This window comes from Pipra filicauda, unplaced genomic scaffold (genome assembly GCF_003945595.2).
Source record: "Pipra filicauda isolate LSUMZ 115617 unplaced genomic scaffold, ASM394559v2 scaffold365_size864120_pilon, whole genome shotgun sequence".
Classification (NCBI taxonomy): Eukaryota; Metazoa; Chordata; class Aves; order Passeriformes; family Pipridae; genus Pipra; species Pipra filicauda.
In genome coordinates, this window is record NW_024104493.1 from 821,996 (window position 1) to 842,197 (window position 20,202).

Sequence of the window (20,202 nt, forward strand, 5' to 3'; positions counted from 1 at the left end):
TTATATATGTTTATTGTCATATAATAGCAGTTTTTCCTGCCTCCTTCCTGTGTCCTTTCTGATGATATTCTATAGCTTCACCCCCCTCCTGCCCCCAGCCCTGAGCTTTCTCCTTTCCCTCTTAAAGATTACAATTGCCATTAGAATTTTTCAGTCACAATTCTTAAATTCTCAATTAATTAATATTTTATTATGAACTTTTGATGCACTTTGATCAACCATTATAACTTTCCAATAGTTTTGCAAATCCACTAAACAATTCTGGTCAGTTAACCAGCTAAAAGTTGTGCATGGGCAGCAACAGAGTTAGGTACGAGTGACACTGAATTCAGAGAGTATAGCCTGTTCTTGCATTTCTCCTTATTCCATTTGTTGCTGGTTTTTTTAATGATCAAAAAAACTAACAAATTCACCCTTTTAAAGTAATAGGAATGGTATACTATAAAACAGAATGGTACTTATAATAATGTATTGAAGGTGAATATAAAGGCAATAGAAGACAATACATTGATTTTTTTTTTTTAAATTTTGACTGAATACTTTTAAAAACAGTTTCACCAAAAATTTGTTCTATGCCATCTTTTATCCTTGCTTATTTCTAGCAACCTGACATTTAATTCATGTCAGAAACATTATAAGGCTTTATCCTTGTTTCCTAGACAGCTTGCTGGATAATGTCTTGATTAGTAGTCAAGATATCTTCAGCATCAAAAAGGAAAGAAACGTTAATGGTTTCTTATTAAATGAAAGAAATTAGGTAGTCCAAGCTACACAGTTAAGAAATATGATGAGTTTAATACACCAGCTAGGAATAATACTAGTCCAAACTGTCCATCCTGTCCATCTGTTTGCAGTTATTGACTAACAGTAGAAATGGTGGAAAGGTCTGTACCTTTGCTATAGACCATTGATTGTCACGTTCCATGCCTCAAGTCACTCTTACTTTGATTGGTAGTATCTGCTCCTATGCCATAATTGACCTGATGGACAACCATTCCTTTGCTCCTCCTTCGCAACGCTACAGTCACCTCTGACAGAGACGTCACCAGTGGTGGCCACTAAACTCAGACAAGAAGGGTCAAAGCTCCACTATTAAATCCCTCAGGGTTTTACAAACACTAGGATTTCCAGGCAGAGAGTTGATTCATCTGTCTGTGACACAGCCAGGTTTGTAATGCTCATCTGCTGTGTCGAGGTTCAAGCCTTAACAGTAAAGAAAATGTCCTATTAGGACAGACTGTTCTTGATGCTGCAAAATCCTCAAGGCTGCTGGTTCTTCTCCTAATAGCTCTGCACCTGTGTCCTGGTAGGGAATGTAGAAAGTTGTTAGAATTTTCTTATTAACCCCTAACCATTAAATGGCCATAATTCCCATTCAGCAGCCATTGTCCACCTTTAAATTTCCACCTTGTTCATTGGGTATAGCTGGATGGTACAGTAAAACATTTCCTGTTCTAAAATCTATGATTATCTTAGACATCTTGTCATGTAACACCTCAGTGCTGCTGTGCTGGCTGATGTAGTAGATCTCCTAAGGTTTTTTTTTTTAGTTTATTATTAATAACATTTAATTACTGTTAAATTTTGAAATTAAACTTTCAAAAGACTTCCACATTCAAAAAGCCAGATGCTAATACATCTCTAGTTAAATTTGTAATATTGTATATCCCTGTGTTAGCAAGATTTGCATGTTTAGATACTGGAGAGGTTAAAGTCTGTAGGTCTAAGTAAGGCATCTCTTAGAGAAATAAAGAGCAAATTTAATATCAGCTTAATCCTTCACAATAGCCTGTATATTTTAATTTAAAGTATCTATAAATGGAATTTAGATTACCTTCATTTCAAGAAAACATCTCATCTGTACTAGTATTACCATGAGTTCATCCACTGTATTAAGAAAAGTGTAGATACAAAAATTTGTGCCCGGTTAGCTGTCACAGTAGTTGAGAAAAACAGATACTGAGAAATCTACTCATACAACTATAAATACAGAATATTATATAATACAGAATATTATGCATTTATTTTACATTCTGGTCAGTCTTGGCTTGCCTTTATCTGTCTTTTTATTTCTGGCATATTGTTTTTTGTTCTGTTTTCTTTTCTGTCCCACCACATTCAAGAAGTTCTGTTAGGCACTATAAAACATTACCACCCAAGATGCCTTTACTAGAAAATGGTACTCATTGGAACCTGTACAGGTAAGAAGTGTTTAGAGTCCCCTTTAAACTCCTATAGAGTTCAAAGCTCCTTTTATAAAAAATGAAGAGACTTATTAAATAATAAAAAACCCCAAACATAAAATGTTTCATACATTTTTATAACTGAAACATAAGGGATCAAATCCTAAAATGACATCATATAATTGTTTAAATTAATGCCTACATTACAAAAAATCCAAACCAAGCTACTTTGTATTAGATGAAGTTGTCTTCACTGTTAAAATTTTATGTTGCATGGTTTTCTTTCCTACATTCTTTTGTTTATGTATGAAATTTCTGTTACATGTCCAATTTACTTTCATTTTGTTTAAATAATTTTAATTTACAAAGCTCAACTCTTCCTGCATGTGCTAAGACCAAATCCGTGATTAGACAGGATATTTCACTCCTTCATGATTGCCTTAATTCACGAATATCGAAAGTTGGAGATGATCTGCCGGTTAGGTAAGAAACTGAGGATTAATCCCCCCCCTTGTTTGGTATCTAATATGGATTTGCAGAATAAATAAGCTTCACTCTAAAGGGATTTCACATGACATATAGTGTATCACATTCTTTTATGTTGGCTTAATATTTACTGCTGTTAATAAAGATTTAAATTTATTGTTTGGTATTTCTCATTCCACTTTTCTTACAAGTGGATGCTGTTCTGTCTTATTCAGTTTTAAACATTTCAACAATCTTTGCGAAAAATTTCTAGCAGTCTTTTGTTTGCTTTTGTTTTCTAAACAAATCTTGACACTATCATCCAGTCAGCTTTTTTATGTTTTCCTTAATTAAATCATTGTGATCCTACATTTTCTGTAAAGAGAGCATTATTTTATGAGTTAATATCTAACATTGTATTCCTTTCTTTGTTTTCTTTTTCTTTCTCTTCTACCATTGGATGCAATGCACTGGCACTAGTGAACTGCAGCCCTCCCTTGACAGGGCTAGGAGTGCTAGTACCAACTGCTTGAGACCAGATACTAGTTTGCATTCACCAGAACGAGAAAGGTATAAAATAAAAACTTATGGATTTCTTGTCATCTGTGCTGGTGATCTTTATCAGTTTTGTTTTTCTTCATATGAGTACTCTACATTCTCGTACATTCTTGTCTGCTTTGGTATTTGTATACATTTTTACTCCTATATTCATGTATGTCATGTAAATTGTGTGTTGGAGTTTATAACTGCTTCTGGCTACTTTCCTTGTTTTGGTTCAAGCTGATGTTCATTGTTTACAAAAGTCCTCAGTATGCTGATAATAGCATTGCAGTGTTAAGTATTTTGAAACTTATCACCTGGTTGTGAATCTTCATCATCATTTGCTAAAAAGTTTTATATTTGTTTCTTGATTGTTCTGTGGACTGCTAATAAAGCAGTGGCATAAATTATAAATGATTATAAAACTCTCATATTTCAAACCAGAGCTGCAGTTTGTTTAGTGATATATTTTTTACAAAACAACCAAACTTCATTGCTTTCCTAATCTAATCTGCTACTTCTGCTTTTGCGATTACAAGGCAAATCACTGCATCAGGTTTTTTTTCACTCTATGACATTATATTAAGGTTCACAGAAGTCTTAAGAAGACATGTTTGCAATTTATATGAAATATTGTTGTGTCACATATATTGTGCAGGCATGCTTTCTGTATTTTTACTATTACAATAGCTTGGTTCAAAATTTTAGGTGAATCAAATACTGCTCGTGTAGTTGACAGGTGAAATGATTCCACAAGGGAACTTTTCATAATCACCTGTGTTTTTGGCTAAGAGTTATACCATTTTAGAGTGAGATTTTATGTTCACTAAGGGCTATAATAGGCTCCCTTTGAGTGGAAATAGGATGGAATTATAATTTCATCTGTGCAATACATATTTAACTAATGTGGCAGTTGATAATGTTTTGCCAGTCAACCCACGGTATGATGGTTGTAACAGTTACATCATTTTCTTTATTGTGGGAGAGGACATGTGAAGAAAGGCACTAAGAACGCGCTTTTCTCTTTGAGATAGGGTTTCTCCTTTTTTTATTTGAAATTTCCCTTTCCTTTCTCCACATTTCCCACTGCTCCTCGGCTGGAACTGTGCTCTTTTCAAGTTGTACCTTTGTTGCAGAGGAGTGACTAATGCTCTGCTGAGATATCTCTGATGGATCTACAGTAGTTCATTCCTTTTTAAGACTGAGCTCAAGACTCTATAGGAACATCGTTATTAAAAAAACAACAAAAAAGTTCAGCTGAAGTAAAGCCACTCAGATTGAAATACAGGATATTGTTCTAGATTTTTTTTAAAAAATTGTATCATCATATTAATATGATGTAGATATATACAGCTGCATTCATCTACAACAAGTTATTTAATGTAATAACATATGGACATGAGCAGTATGTTTTGTGCTTATTTCAAGATGCCACCCATCAAGCTGAATATTCAATGAAGCAGTAACTGGCAATTATAAACTATCTAGTTACAATCTTATACTCAAAACTACATCTGTCATTGATGTTAACTAGTTCTGTTATGTCTTTTTAATTCATGTGCAGCAACCTCTGTCCAATGGCACTGTGCAGAACCTGAAACTTTTTTCATGAGCTCTTCGTAATGAAAAGTGTTTAGTCTCTATTAATGGCCTCTATTGCTACTAAATGTGGTTTTACCAAATCATCAGTGGACCTGATCCAGAAAACTTGCCCATCACTATGAAAGTTTTTCTTAGTATTTAGAAGTCCTAAACAGGTGCTTTTGACTTGGGATCCTTCATCAGATCTTTTTTAGTAAATTCATATTCAGATTTTTTTTGATGTTTCACTGAAAATAATAAAATCTGTGTGGCTTTGGCAGAGGATTTAAGACATACATTTTTTCCTTTTTTCTAACATAGAAGATGTGTTTCCAATACAGCACAAGTTTTGGAGGAAGATATTATGTTAAAAATATGAAGCACATGTAATTATTCTATTTGTTTTGCTGGAAGCAAAACTTCTTTGCTAAAAGATTTAATTCTCCACTGTTGAATGTGGAACCTGCTTACATTTTAACATGAGGTTAGGTATCAGTTGCATGTAATGATAGAGGAGTCTTTAGTTTGAAGAACAGAATTAAGTTCAGGATAGAAAGCATTTTGGTTTTGTGCTGGACAAGATGAGAACAGAAGACTTAAAATACAGTAAAACAAGTTCTTAAGCCCTAGGAAACCTTTTCTGAAAGCAGGTATGATGAAACACTGTAATATATGATATGGCAAAGGTTGTCTTCATCACTGGAAACTAAGAAAAGAATGAGACAACCATCAGGTGTAGCATTGGTCCTGCTTGGATCAAAGAGAAACACTGTATGGTTTTGTGAACTCCAATCTACAGCACCATTTATCATTATATTTGAGGGACCAATGTTGAAGGTATTGTTAGTTGTTTGCATGATATTTCTTCTCCTCTCTCCCCTTCATGAATGTCATTGTAGATTTTGTTTAAAAGTTTAGACATTTATGCCTCAAAATACAAACTTCTAAATATGGCTTTATATATTTTCTTCAACAAAATTAGGAGTATGTTCACCTATGGAATAGGTGGAATATTTCTACTTATTCCCCCTAACCTTTTGTCTCAGAGGTATAAATTAGACTGTATTTGAAATCAAGAGCTAAAATGGACCACTTCATCCTTTTTTAACAGAAAGGTTAAGTTGATTGTGTGTAACCAATGGACAGTAGAGCCCTATTTCTCTGTGTCAGTGTTTTGTGGAAATGGTTTTGATCCTTGAACTCTCTACAATGTCATTCATGTAATTTGGAAGGGTCAAAGTAGTTACTGGTTTTTAAGATGCTGCTTTGCCAGTAAAAGTAATTTTATTGACCCATTTATACTAGTAGAAAAATACTTCCAGCTGTATATATGAATTTGTGATATACAAGTCTTATTAGTTGCACTAAACCAGAACCAAAGCAATAACAGCAAATTTCCTTTTCTACGTCTTTAAGTTCCAACATTTGAGGAAGTAACATCCATACAACTTGCATGGCAAACTGACCTTGCCTTAACAGGGGCTGCTAAAAGTTTTTTGGTAAATGAACTGGTCTGGTAGAGAGCTTAATCCTTCATATACTTCTCTTTTGCACTCTCTTTTTGTACTCTAGGACACTCAAAAATATCCAGTCCCTACAAATACCACTGTGCCCTTGCACCACGACTGCCTTTTTTTTTCTCTCTTCCTACCTCCCATCCCCTATCCCCCTTTTTATTCCAAGCTGTTTTGTTTGGGTTTTTTGATTGTGTTGTTCAAGATCCTATGATGAACTGCAGGGCTTATTTAAGTTTGTAATATAGTCATAAATGTTCTCTAATGCCATTAAAAATGTTCTTCCTGCTACTACTTCCTTTAGTATGTTTTTTTTTACTGTTTTTTTCACTGTGTCTCAAAATTTCTGCTTTTTTTTTTCTTGTAAATTGGGTGCTATTTCTTTAGAATGGAGAAATTTGTTTTCAACATCCAGTCAGGAAAGCACCTAGGCATGAGGTTTAAGGGCTGAACTCATTCAGCAATGGCTTGTCATCATAGTAGCATCTTCCCCAGACTGATTTAAGATTGCAACCAGTGATAGTCACTTAATAATATATAGTATGGCTTTTATTTACCATCTACGTTTCTTATGTTACAATCAATTGTTGTGTGTATTAGCAGTTGGAAAAAGAGCAGTTGTATAGACTGGTAGTTTTTGTATGCTTTTGGCCTGAGAGGTTAGCTGGTGGAGATCTGAGCAAATAAAACCAAGGAGCACAGCCCAGGGGTTAGTTCACAGGGTCAGCATACTTGCCCCAGAGCTGTGTTAGATTTGTTCTGAGGTGCTTCACTGCAGTAGGAATCAAAACGGTATGTTTGCTATCATCTGGTCACTGCCACCTGAACAAGCGACAAAGCTCAACAGTTATCTATGACCTCATCATAAATAAATAACAGAGAAGTTGGAGCTGCCACTTGATCCAATTAAGACCTGTCCTGATTTCGTGTTGATTTTTATGGTGCATGCCTTTCACAGTTGTGTTGAATATCTCCATTTACATTTAAAATAATGTACAGTGTAATAACTGCATTAGGTCTGCCTTATATTGTGTTTCCAATTCTTTTCAACCATGTAAAGAAGTAAGTTATTACATGTTTGTGTTGTACTGTGGCTCACAGTCACTCAACATTTAGTGAAAGGGAGCATGTTCTCAAAGCTCATACTCAATGACCCAGTTAATTCTATCAAATGCTCTTTAATATTTGTAGAGGATATCAGCATATTAAGGGCTTTGACTGAGTGCACTGATGCATTAACATTTTTTTTAACCCTTGCTTTGGAGAGAAAAAGAAACTAACTACTAACAACCTATTTGCTCTTAAAACTTCTGAAAGACCTACCTAACTGTTCAGATAATGCTAATGTCCCTGAAATTTTTGTTATTTGCATGTTCCATAAATAAAACCCTTTTCCTTATTGCATGGACGGGAAAAATACCTCAGAAAGGGAAATATTAGATAGTTGTGCAGAGTTTGTGTAAACATTTTGCTATTCACCACTAAAACATTATATTTTAAGATTGTTGTATTACAGTTGTACTATTACGATTACAAAACATCCCAATAAAATAAGCAACACGAGTCGAGTCTGTAATATGGTATATATAATTCTAAATTAAATGAGCTTTTTCAAGAAAAAAAAACATATGATACACAAATTTTCATTCTCAGTTCAGGTCCTTTTTGTTAAATTTAATTATGTAACATAATGGCATGTACTATGGGGATAAAGAGAAATGAACAGAAGAGGAAGTTGGCTGCACATGCTTTCAATATATATTTCCAAATGATAAAAGATTGCCCAAGTACATGTACACAAATGTGTGTAGCTTAGTTGTAGCTAAATAATTTACCTTTACTCTTTCACTGCATTCCAGAAAAGGTGACTTTATGCCCTGGAATTTTTCTTATAGTTCATAGTTCTACATATTTACTGAGATTACATTTTTCTGTGCAAAGAGCTAGGAACGATGGGCTTAGCGAAACGACGACGAAAAAATGACCATCATATTGTTTTGAAAAGCTCTTCTAGTTTGGAATTGCACATTTGTATGCAAATGACAGGCTTTTAGATAGTCTAGTATTTGAGAATATTTGAAAACTTAATTGTACACCATGTAGAAGATTTATATTGGTCTAAATTCTGCATCTTTGAGCATACGTTCTCTTTGTTTCAGATGTAATGTTTCTGTTGTAAGCGACCTTAAGAAAAGTATACTTGGGTATGAAAAAACTGTTAAAAAAATTGAATTACAGACTTTTATTACTTTTTGGGGTATTTTTCCAGTCCCAAATCCCATATATTTAATTTTATCGCAAACTAAATATTGTATTTTTTTTCCTGTTTTATTGAATGGGCAAACAGGGGTAGATTGTCCCCCTCCCTAGAGAGGAGACGACCTACTAGTCCCAGGATTCATATCCAGCATGCATCTCCGGAGGATGACAGGTACTAGTCAGCTCCTCCCAGTTGAAAAATGGCTTACTGCATCTTGCACTCTCAGAGGAGTACACTGAAATTTAGAACTATGCATATATGCGGAGAAAGAATTACAACCTCCAGAAGCCCAAAATAAAGCAGCAGTTTAGACATCATCTCTGCATTTTGTTGAACTGTTATAAAGCACCTAGGAATTAACATCTTTTCAAGTTCTTTGTTTGCCTGAATGGGCATAAGCCATGAAATAATATGTCTGATACAACAGAACATCATCTGTGTTAATGTTCTTTAGTCTGTTTTGACCTGCTTCTGTAAATGGTGGTGGTGCTTTCACTGTGGTGCTTTATAATACTATAAATATTTGTTGTAGAGCATATTCTCGTATATATGTTTATATTTATTGGTTTTGGTTTTTCTTTTCTTAACAAACTGTTCCTAATGGGGGAAAAAACCCACAACCTGGAAGTCTTGTTAACATTTTCTAGTTAATGTATGTAAAAATTGGCACTGTTTGTAAATTCTGTCCAAATCAGGATGGTCTCCATGGAGCAGGTGTTCCTAATAAGGTAGGTTTTGGTTAAGACTATCAAGGCTTTAAAGAAATTTTTATGCTGAATATCCCCTGTGATTGATGAAAGCACCTTTGTTTTTTACTTCTCATGAGCTTTCTAATCAGATCAGTTTGCGGTTCTCATTACTTTGGCAGTAGTAATTTTTTTGGTATTTTTGTGCCAGCTAGATCTGGGGTTGTTTTAAGCAGATATTATAATTACTATTGAGATGCAAATTAAAATTTTTTCCTTTCAATCTTTTGTACTACAGTAAGTGACAGGATACAGATGGTTCATGTAAATAATCTGTACATGCTATTATGAAGTTGCACTTGAAGCTCTAAGACTGGTATACTGATAAAACTCGGTTACTGTGGTGCCAGTTCTCACCTTCTGTTAAAGTCTATCCACATTACTAATATTTATACTATGATTTATCTTGTTTGCTTGATGCTGGATATATTCCTCTCATACAAGGAAGGAAGAGTATAATTGTGTTTGGAGGACAATTATTTTCTTATTTGAGTTAGCAATATAAACTATGAAATTAAATTGGTGAAACATTATTTCAAAGTTGTCCCCCTTACAGATACTGCATTTCCAGAAATTTTTCCAACACATCCATTTGATGGGACAGCTATTAATAGTTTAAAAATGTAGTTTAGGACTTTTAGGAATTTTTAAGTAATTTTTTTTCTCATTTTTTGAGTTGATGGAAAGATTGCCTTTGACTTCAGAGTATCAGATGATGAAATATTGTGATCAGAAATTTAAATTAAATCATAATCATATCACGTTTCAGTGAAATGAGGTTTTCATCTAAATTCTGCTCTTTTCAATGCAAAATTGTAGGCCTTTTTATGTCAGCTGAAATTTTGTGGAGAAAGACTGAAATCATCTAAAACCAGTTAGCAAGCATTTTATAGTAAAGCATCTGTAGGATATAGAATCTGTTATGGGAAGGATTTCGAGTTGGACAAACAGCAATCTAATTTTCTAAGTGAAGTCGGTGCCTTATTGTGTTTGTAAGTCTTGCATGCGATCTGGTCTCCAAATCTCAGCAAGAAAGTCACTGATGAACCTAGAAGGGGTTTAGCTTGACCTCAATCCTGATGAATGTTTTCAGCCTACCAGTTCTGGGATCTTTCTCCCAGATTAAAAGAAATTCTGAGGACATTGGACTCTTTGCATTGCATGTCCAATACAAAGTAGTAGCCCACCTTGTCTGCAGACAGAGTATTAGTGAGGGAATCAAAGGCACTTTTACCTTCGTTTTCTACTCTTTTAGTTTTCATTTGTTCTGATTATTTCCCATATTGCGGTGGGCCAACACTAGTCAGCTCTATGATTTTTTATGGTTTTTTTAAGATATGCTTGTAACAACTTGAAAAGTGAAGCAGTGGGTGTTGGGGAATGACTGTCTGATGGATCAGCAGGGCTAACTAACTAACTACTTATCACCACTTGCAAATAATATTTCACAGATTAATTGACTTTGACAGGTGTCATCTTACTCTTCATTTGAGTACATTACAGATTTATCCTACAAATTGGCCAAATTTGTATATAGGGTGCCGTCAAGATCTATTTATGAATACAGTTCTTAAATGCCTATGCCATGCATTATGTCCAATTTTGATAATTTTTTACAACATTTTATTTGTTGATAATGATTTCTAAAATAAATTTTAATAAAAGTCCTTGCAAGATTATTGTTATTCTGGACTTTGTTCATTTGCTGTATCAGAAAGAAGTGACTCTTTCATTACATTGACAAGTTGAGACATGAGTTATGTATTATTTCAGTGTTAAGAATTAACAAATGTTTGGTTATATCATATATTTCTGTAAGATATTTTAAAGAACATAATAGCTTCGTTGCTGGAAGGTTTTTAGGGGGGTTTTTTTGTACTGGAAATTAGAATTAGAATGTTTAAATGTCTAATGCCTACAGCATAGACAGACTGGTATCTGGAGAACTGTGAAACTGAAATTGTAAGTGATGATAAAAACAAGGGAAATGAAAGCTGAGAATTTAATGGTAGGTGGAAATTTTATTCAGACTGTTCTTTTTGAGAGGTCTGCATATATTGTCAGCATATAACCAAGAGTGGATAAAAAAAGCCTGTAAAGAATTAATTATCAAATACTTTCAGTTAAGAGAAGTAACTTTTGTCAGTCATGTGTGCATCTATAAGAATGCTTATCCAAGAGTCATCCTGAATCCAGCTGTAGAGCAAGTGCCCCTTTGGTACTTTCATGACTTTGCTTTGCTATGCTGTTCACTACCAGTAAAAGAACGATTTGGTCTGATTGATCCTTTCCCATTTTTCGGCAACCACTATGTGACTTGATCAGGGAAGCAGTTTTTCAAGACATGAACTGAACTGCTAAGAATGAGCGTGAGGAGGTGACAAGCCTTCAGAATATTTGTGGTATGTTCACATACCATGTAGACCCAGCCTTTTAGAAAACATCAGTAAAAATCAGGAAGTATTGAACATGACATTCTTGTTGGCTTTAAGGCTACATAAAGTAGCAGACTCACTGTAAAACACTGAGGTCTCTTGTACAAGCCAGTAATAAATAATTTTAAAAAGTTAGACACTTAATTGTATTATAATGTTGTCACTTTAGGAATAGTAATTCTTATTTTTGATAGGAATATTGTCATATTTCTCTTTATAGATTTTGTTTACACTCAACAGTGTTAAATATTTTGAGGCACGTAGGTATTTGGAACATGAACTTGAATGGTTTGTATTTAAAATAGTATGAAGTGCCTGTCTATATATGATACCCATAGATCACTGATTTGGTGTCACAGTTGGTAGATTTATGATCCAAAAGAGAAATCTCAGCATTTCCTCACTTTGTTGTAGGTATAGATGCAAATATATTACATTACCTAGATTAGTAGTGGACTGCAAATTTTCCTGAGTTTTATCTTTAAAATCCAAATTTGATATTTGGAAATTCAGAAATAGTCTGATCTTCATTTGTTTTTTTTGTTTTGTTTTGTTTTGTTTTGTTTGTTTTGGTTTTTGTTTTTGTTTTTGTTTTTGTTTTGTTTGTTTGTTTGTTTGTTTTGTTTTTGTTTTTAAAGAAAGCTCAGTCAGTTATTCTACTTTGCTATTGAATTATTGTTAATTATTACTGTAGCAGATTGACTGGTAACAAAATAAGAACTTCCCATCAAAATATATGAAATTATGAAATTTACTTGTATTTTCAGGAGAATTTCACAGTATAATGACAAAATACACATCTTTGTAAGGGAAGATGTTCCGTATAGGTTTATATATTAATTTAATGAACGATAGCATGGATTAATTCTGGAGAAGGATAATAGCACCTATTAGACTGCAGTGCTGCCATTCAACATGTAGAATATAAAGGTTTTTTAAAACATTGTTGTGACTTTCATTCTATAGTGTATTACATCTTAGACTGTTGATATTGCATCTAAAAATTTTAACATTTCCCTACAGTCTTTGGATTAAATCAGTGGATGGACGAATAAGAAATATAGCCTTTTTCAACAGATAGCACCTTAATGCTTTTGGTTTATATATTTGACTGCATGTGTCCACCTTCACTGCATGTGACCATCTCTTTGTTTCTGCTCATTCTGTCCAAATACACATCCATGTTTCCAAATATTGTGAAGAACAAGGACGCTGGAGTCTTGCATTCCAAAACAGGACAGTGTAGACCACCTAAGTGCTAAACCTGGAGCAGCACAGAGGTATCCTTATTTACTCAAATCATAGATAAATGAGGTATTGGTGATAGTATATTCTTCATATGCTCTGCATACTTTCACATGTTTTCTTTTCGGGTTTTATGTACAAGTACATATATGCATGTATTGCTCATGGATAATATTTATCCTCCTTAAAGATACGTTAAAGAGGTAAATTTGAGTATGACATGAGTGTTCTTACCCCAGCACACTCTTTGTACACTGTATGTGAGCACAAAAGGACACCTATTTCTAAATGCCCACGTGCCAATGCCTGCTCGAGCTGAGCCAGGACTCCAAGCACTGTAGTAGGCTGTTGAGCCATATGGAAATGTATACAGCATCATCTTAGCAAGAGGAAGAAAACAGAAAGGAAACTGATTTTATGAAATTTCTAGTATGGGCTGCTCCCAAGGACAGCGCTGAGAGCAGAGAACTAAGTATATTCAGCTCATTAGGGCTATGTATTATTTTGTTACTTTTCATAGGAAAGCATGTCCTACTCTCAGCTTTTCCATTCTACTAAAAGTAGTCACTATGTGCTCTTTTTCTCCATTGCATGTAACATCACAATCTAAGCAAGTGACACAAGGAGTAAGAGAAAAAGTAGCCCCAACCAACCAAGTAAACAGAAAATGAAGAGAGTGACATAATTTGAATGATAATGCTGCTGCATACAGTGGATCTAGCCCTAACTTTGAATACTTTGCTAACTGTAGGTTTTACGTAAAGCTGCAGCATTTAATATGTGTGATTTCCTGTGTACCTACCTTATGTTTGTCCTGGTAAAGGAATAGAATTGAAAAGTAATGAAAATATACAAAGAATAAATCTGAAAAAAATAGCTTGAGGACAAAAGGGATTTTAATTTTTAATCTGAAATACTATTTTTTTGTAAGAAAATAGATTCTTTCAAAACCCAGAAAGCTTCAGGTAATGACCTCTCATTATGCAGAAAGCATTTTGTATTTTGCTGCAATGTTTTCTTTGTTGTGGAGTATACTGCATCACAATATAATGCTCATCAAATATTGCAGTGGGTACAAATAATGAAAATCCACTGTGATTATGTTCTTTGGGTATAATTTAGTGTCACAGCTGTTTAGGTATCTTCCAGGTCAGACATTGGATTACTCTTTATAACCACAAAGGTTTAAAGGAGAACATATTACTTTAAATATTATTTTTATCTATATGTTTTGCCCCCAGTAATTCTTATATAGCTTAATACATGACGTTGATTGTATCATTACAAGATCTTACAAGTGTTAAAGTTTGTCAAAGTTTCTGGTCTATGAATGAATAATCATTGCTCCCTGGTTTTGACCTCTCCTGTGGGTTTTGACCACTAAAAGACTAGTATTGATGATTTTTAGAAGTTTAAAATTGTAAATCCTACATTGTAAATGCTCACATTACTATGGATAGTACAGAAAATTTTGGAACACAAGATTTGCAGAGATTTGCATAGTATGTTTATAGTCCTGGGTAGTAATGATGAAATATGACTTTACCTTTCTTCTTACATGTATCGACTCATATTGCTGTTCATAGTTCTTATTTACTATCAAAGTAAGCGCTTAGACTGTCAGAGGTAACTAGTGCCTCACTGTCCAAATGTCAGATGGATTCTGTAAAAGATTTTTGTAGAAATGGAGTGAGGGAATGAAATAAATTTCTATCTTATTTATATTGACTAGAAAAAAAAATAGAATCAGTTTAAACTGCTTCTAAAAACTTTCACAAGTTTTAATAGGCTGAGAATTTTAAAAGCCAAGTTTTTATTAATATAGTGACACCCTTATTTAAATCTGTTATGATGCAGTATTTGTTTTGCTTTTGAAATTTAGATTCAAAACAATTTTAAAATTTACGTTTGAATAGTATTTTCTGATAGTTTCTGCAACACTTTATTCCTACTTTCTACTCTGAATTTGTTTTTCATGCTGTTATGAGTTGACTTATAGCCTATGAGGAGGCATTGTTTTAATCAAATACAGACTGTGAAGGGGGAACTAGTTGCAGGCTCAGTCAGGATTAATGTTTTCTTTCCTGTTTTGGTACCTCATAACTCTCACACCATGAGCCTTAACCAAACCTAATCAGTGCAATGCCTCTTAAATCTCAAATTCACCAGCCTGTTCATGATGATCATTGTCACTTTCTTATCTGTCAACCATTTCTGTTATTACCTTTATAATACATGAATAAATGATCTTCATATTTCTGTATTCTTTTTGTTCTTTGTTTATTTCTTTTCTGACATGTCATTTCACAGGCAGTCCAGAAAAGTGGAAAGATATAGCAGCCAAAAACAAACTAGGAAAGGCTCCGCAACTGAAACGGAAAGGTAGGATTGTTGATCGATGTGTAAACATCTCCTATTATCAGTCTGATTCCAGTTTGTTGAATATACCTCTGATACAACTTTTTTAAAACACCTGTGACAGTACCCAAAGCAATGTTGTTGTAATTGACAGTATTATTTACTTTGTATCTCTATTATTAGCACTGTATTGCATACATATGGAATTTTTCTGGCATTCATTATTGCAGATAAATTCAATGGTAAAGATTAGCAGTTAATTTCTGCACTTAACCACTGATTTTTTCAAAAAATCTTTATTTTACATTAATTTTGAGGATGATAAAATATAATAGATTAGATAGACAGATATAATAGATTATTAATTCAAAATGTCTGTGATCAAGTTAATTTCACTTTAAAATATAACGAAGTTAAGTTACACATTTAAATATGTATAGAAAATTTCAACATCATTATATAGAGTTAATATAAACACTGAAACTTTAACTTTTGTATTTATTGAATTTTCCTGAACTTGTATTATCATCATAACTTTTAACTTTGATGCTACAGTGGTATGGGGTTACATATTCAAATTTTTAAGAAACAGTGAAGAAAACAAAGATATATACTGAATCATAAGAACATCTAGTAAAATTTTAAACCCTGTGTCTTGCTAAAATAAGAGCAGTGAGGAGGGGTGAGATCCTTCCTCTGTCAGAAATAGATTTATGTTACCTTGATGAGCAGAGGTGGAATGTACATCTGTTTACATTGTGAGAGCTGAAAATCTTCCATGAACGACACAGACATCTGTTTTCAATGAAAACACACATTACGTAGCAAAACTTCAGAGCTTTTATTTTGTTTTACTGCTTCAAGTCCCAGATTATCGTTCTTGATAAAAAAGCAATGGTTACATTTTTCTTGAGTTTGATTATTCTGTTATCACAACAACCCAGTTTCCTTTTCAGTTTGAATAAGAGAAATTACCTAAATGATGGCTGAAATCCTTGCTATGATTGAATCAGGGACTGTTTTGCCACAGAGATCACTAAAGCCATTTTTTCACCTGTTTTTTCTAACTCCTGAAGAGTTAGAAAGGGGTTTGGTTCTTGGTAACCATTCAGCAATGAGCCCAGTGAACAAGAGCACAGGGAAACATCAATTGTGCTGCTTCTTTTTACATCTCCATGACCCATACTGTAGGTTTTTGTTTCCCTAAAATGATTCGCGGTGGTAGATGTGAGACAAAATGTCTAAATAAGTCTGAGCGCTGTAGTTCAGTATTTCTTCATAGATATAATATTGCACTAGTGCCAAAAAGTTTTGATAATAGGGTAGGCAATTAATATTCTTATAAAATATAATTCAAGACTCTTTCTTCTTCAAATATCTATTTTTTCCTAAGAATTGCTCTTTATTTTGCAATTTGCAAACCTTGTCTATTAGTTAAGCAGATTAGTGGAATAACATATCAGCATGCTGTCAGCTTCTCTATAAAGCATTTCAGCATTTTATGTAAGATTAAATTTTCTATGTATTGTGATAGCTTAGGAAATGTACATAAAAGGGAAAAGGCCAACCTTTTCAGGGTAATTTACAGAACCTAAACCTTCTCTTAATTCAATGAGATAAACCTTCAAGATGGAATTCAGTAAAATGTTCAGAAGGACTAAGACTGATTACATGAAAATCCAGCATTTTCTGTTCTTGTCTGACTGAGCAAAACTTGTAAAATTTGGTTCATCCCAATCCTAAAATGTTTTCTTTCAGCCCTAACTAAAGACTCCAGAAATACCAGATGTGACGTTACCTGTCATATATGCTAGGATACATACAGTTTTTAACTGTATTTTCTATATTTTGCATAGGACACGATACCAGGGGTGCACTGGATTGGTGATGCTGTCTTATTCTTAGGATTTTTTTATAGTTTCTTAGGTGGCAGCATGTTTTATTTAATATGTGTCACTCAGGCGCCTGTCTGAAGAGAAAGAAATTTGAGTTTTCTTGTATGTTGGCAGAGCTGGAACCTGTAGGATTTCTCTGTAGACCATTGCCAGCTGAATTAATAAGTTTACTCCTTGCAGTGTTCCCACCTTCTGTGAGGAACCTGGAGATGAGATACACATGTATGTGCTCATTGCAGTCTCATTTCTCACCAGGTATCATTTTTCCCCAAATTCCTCTCCTCTTCATACTTCTTATCTCAGTTCTGTCTCATTTTCTCACTACCTTATTGTCTCCCATGCTTGTTTCTTGTTCCTTTTTGTCTCATTCTAGAGATCAGCCATTTGCAGGCTTCTTCCTTCCAGCAACAAATCTTTTTCCTAGGCCAGCAAGTCCTTAAATCCATTCTAGTTATTCTTCAGTTGCCTTTTAGCTCTCTTTTCATTTGCACCCCAGGTAGCATATTCATCTCATTGTAATAACCCATCTAATGCAAATCTCGAGCCTTATTTATCTTCGAGTTAAGCAGATCCTCTGTCTTTCTCTTGGAAGGGGACATGTCTGTAAAAAGAGTATTACTGGAGAAGGAGATAAGTTTCTGAGTTGCAGGTAAGTCCTGTCCTGTTCTGTAACGGCAGGACAGACTCACAGTGTTTCAGTAGGCTCTCAAATAAATTCCAGGATATTTAGCCTCTAAAATGAAAAATATCAGAACTGAGGACGTGATGACTTTTTTAGATTGAAGCATTTATTCATAGTAAAAGCAAACAAGAAGTTTCTGATACTGAGTGGGATTCATATTTACCTTATGGATGTTATGATGTTTAGACATCTGATAAAACAGATGCTTAAAAGCTGGTTATGTGCAACAGTTAGGATAGATTACTTTTACATTCAGCATGGAGAAACAGGCATTTTCAGAACTCAGCTCATCTTCATTATCATAAGCATCTTTCAGAATCAGCCGATTCAGTCTCTTCAAGAATGTCATAGTTATCACCAGGGCAAGCCAGGAGTTAAGCTGAAGAAGTGTTAGGGTTTAAGAGAGAATATAAGCAATGGCAACAGAATCTTGAATTTTTTGCATTGTGACTGGTCTTCCACATAAACTGTTACTGATGAAATGGTTTTGAATCAAAACCTGTTTGTTATCCTTGGTAGGCATCTGCATGTAATTTCATATATAGGGTTTTTTTTAGGATAACTTCTTAGTGTATGATAGTCATATGAACCAGACAGTTCCTTGGTTACTTAGACTGTATTTGTGGGAAAGTTATGCTGGATGTGTGAGTCTACAGAAATTAAAAAGAACCCAAGCAAAACCACCCCACAACGAAATGATGTCACAAGCCGTTGAAATTTCTGAAATAACAGCAGATATAGTAGCACCATTTACAAAATGCTGCACTGTTGGAAAGCCAGGGAAGAGTAAAAAGGCACATTTAGAATACTTTGGCACTCTACAAACCTGAAATGCTTCAGCTTATCCTTTACTTGCAGTCTATGCAATTACTGAACTAGTATTAATTATGCTTTATTATGCTAACATGATTAATCATTTTACTGCATAATATAATTTATTTTCATTATAGTTCCTTCAGAACCATATTTCTGTTTTAGTACTTACAGATACTTAAATAGATTTCTTATTTCAAACTGTTGGGGAAACAGGGAATTACGTATGTGCCTCCATATTGTCCTTTTTTAGGACACTAATTGAAATGCAGTTAGTATTTTTAATAAAGGTAAAAGGTATGTTTTAGAAACAGAAATGCTTTGTGATAAAACTAGGTATTCACAGCCTACTCTGGTCTAGTCCTTACGTCATATGTGTTGTTAGCTTGTGTTTGCTGTGTTTAAGGTGCAGCTAGAGTTTTTGGCCAACTTTCTGCTATAAGCAGTGCAGTTCAACAGTTCCAAAATTAGGGTCATGTGTATCTGCGGTGGTGAGTGTTCTGCAGTTTGTCATTTTGAAAACAGATTTGCATTCATAATTAATAACTTCTATCTGAAACGTCAATCCTGGTCCTGCAGCCGGGATTTGCAATGTTCTTTGATGGAGGGGGGCAGGGGAAGATGTGCCTGGAGCTAACAACTGAACAGTTTCTTTTTGGCACTGATGTTTTAGGGGTCTGCTACCATGTCTTTCTAGAAGGGGACTTCCAACCCCACGAACAACTGAACAGCCAGTCATTAGGGGAAAACATCACACTCGCTCAAGGTCGAGTGAGCAGTCTAGTATCAAACCCTTATGCTCTGTACATCACCTAGCATCCGGAGGGTCGGCGCCACCTTCTCCACTTCTGACAAGGTTGCTATTATGTGTACAGCATAGCCTTCATGTTCTGCCTCCCAGGTTTCAGTGTGGTGTTGTACTTTTCTGAGCATACTCGGCACGTTCACTCATTCTGGCACTATAGATTATCCTCTCTTCATATCCTTTGTGCCATCTATCTTCACCATCCAGATGGTACTTCTTGCTGTTGAATTTAAGTAGTTATGCTAAGTAAAAGGTTTGCTGTGTTTTGTCCCTCCATTGTTGTGTTTTGTTCTGTATCCATCTGAAAATTATCAAAATACTTTTCTTAAACACTGTGCAGAAAATCATGTGCTGTTCACACAGCTAACTGATCTTACAAGCTGATATTACAAGTCAGTTGATCTATGTGGTGAAAGCCAACAGTATTTTGAATTTGCACAAATGTGTTACTTAAAATTATAAATTATCTACTTGCAACCCTAGTGTAGTAGATGAACAGTGCTTATCCACTATAGTGAATCTGATATTACTGTAACTGGCAAGGACATTTCATAGTAAGCTCTCCTCAGTGATCTGCTGCTTCGCATCTTTGTTTTACTTTTTTAGACCTTTTCCCCATAGTTATTATAGGTGCCCATACTTACTTTAAATGCCAGCATTCTGAAGGTGTTTGATGTGTT

At 34.4% G+C, this 20,202-nt stretch overlaps 1 protein-coding gene across 1 annotated transcript in view; it reads left to right on the top strand.

Moving 5' to 3' along the window:
- LOC114000854 (regulating synaptic membrane exocytosis protein 1) overlaps window positions 1–20,202 on the top strand; it is a gene marked incomplete at its 3' end in the record, with an annotated part of 250,151 nt that overhangs the window by 215,132 nt on the left and 14,817 nt on the right. The window contains exons 20-26 of the mRNA XM_039384637.1: window positions 2,124–2,201; window positions 2,553–2,666; window positions 3,129–3,218; window positions 8,631–8,714; window positions 12,927–13,004; window positions 15,280–15,351; window positions 19,391–19,573. Of these exons, the coding sequence (XP_039240571.1) occupies window positions 2,124–2,201; window positions 2,553–2,666; window positions 3,129–3,218; window positions 8,631–8,714; window positions 12,927–13,004; window positions 15,280–15,351; window positions 19,391–19,573 (699 nt within the window). The remainder of the gene's footprint in view (window positions 1–2,123; window positions 2,202–2,552; window positions 2,667–3,128; window positions 3,219–8,630; window positions 8,715–12,926; window positions 13,005–15,279; window positions 15,352–19,390; window positions 19,574–20,202) is intronic.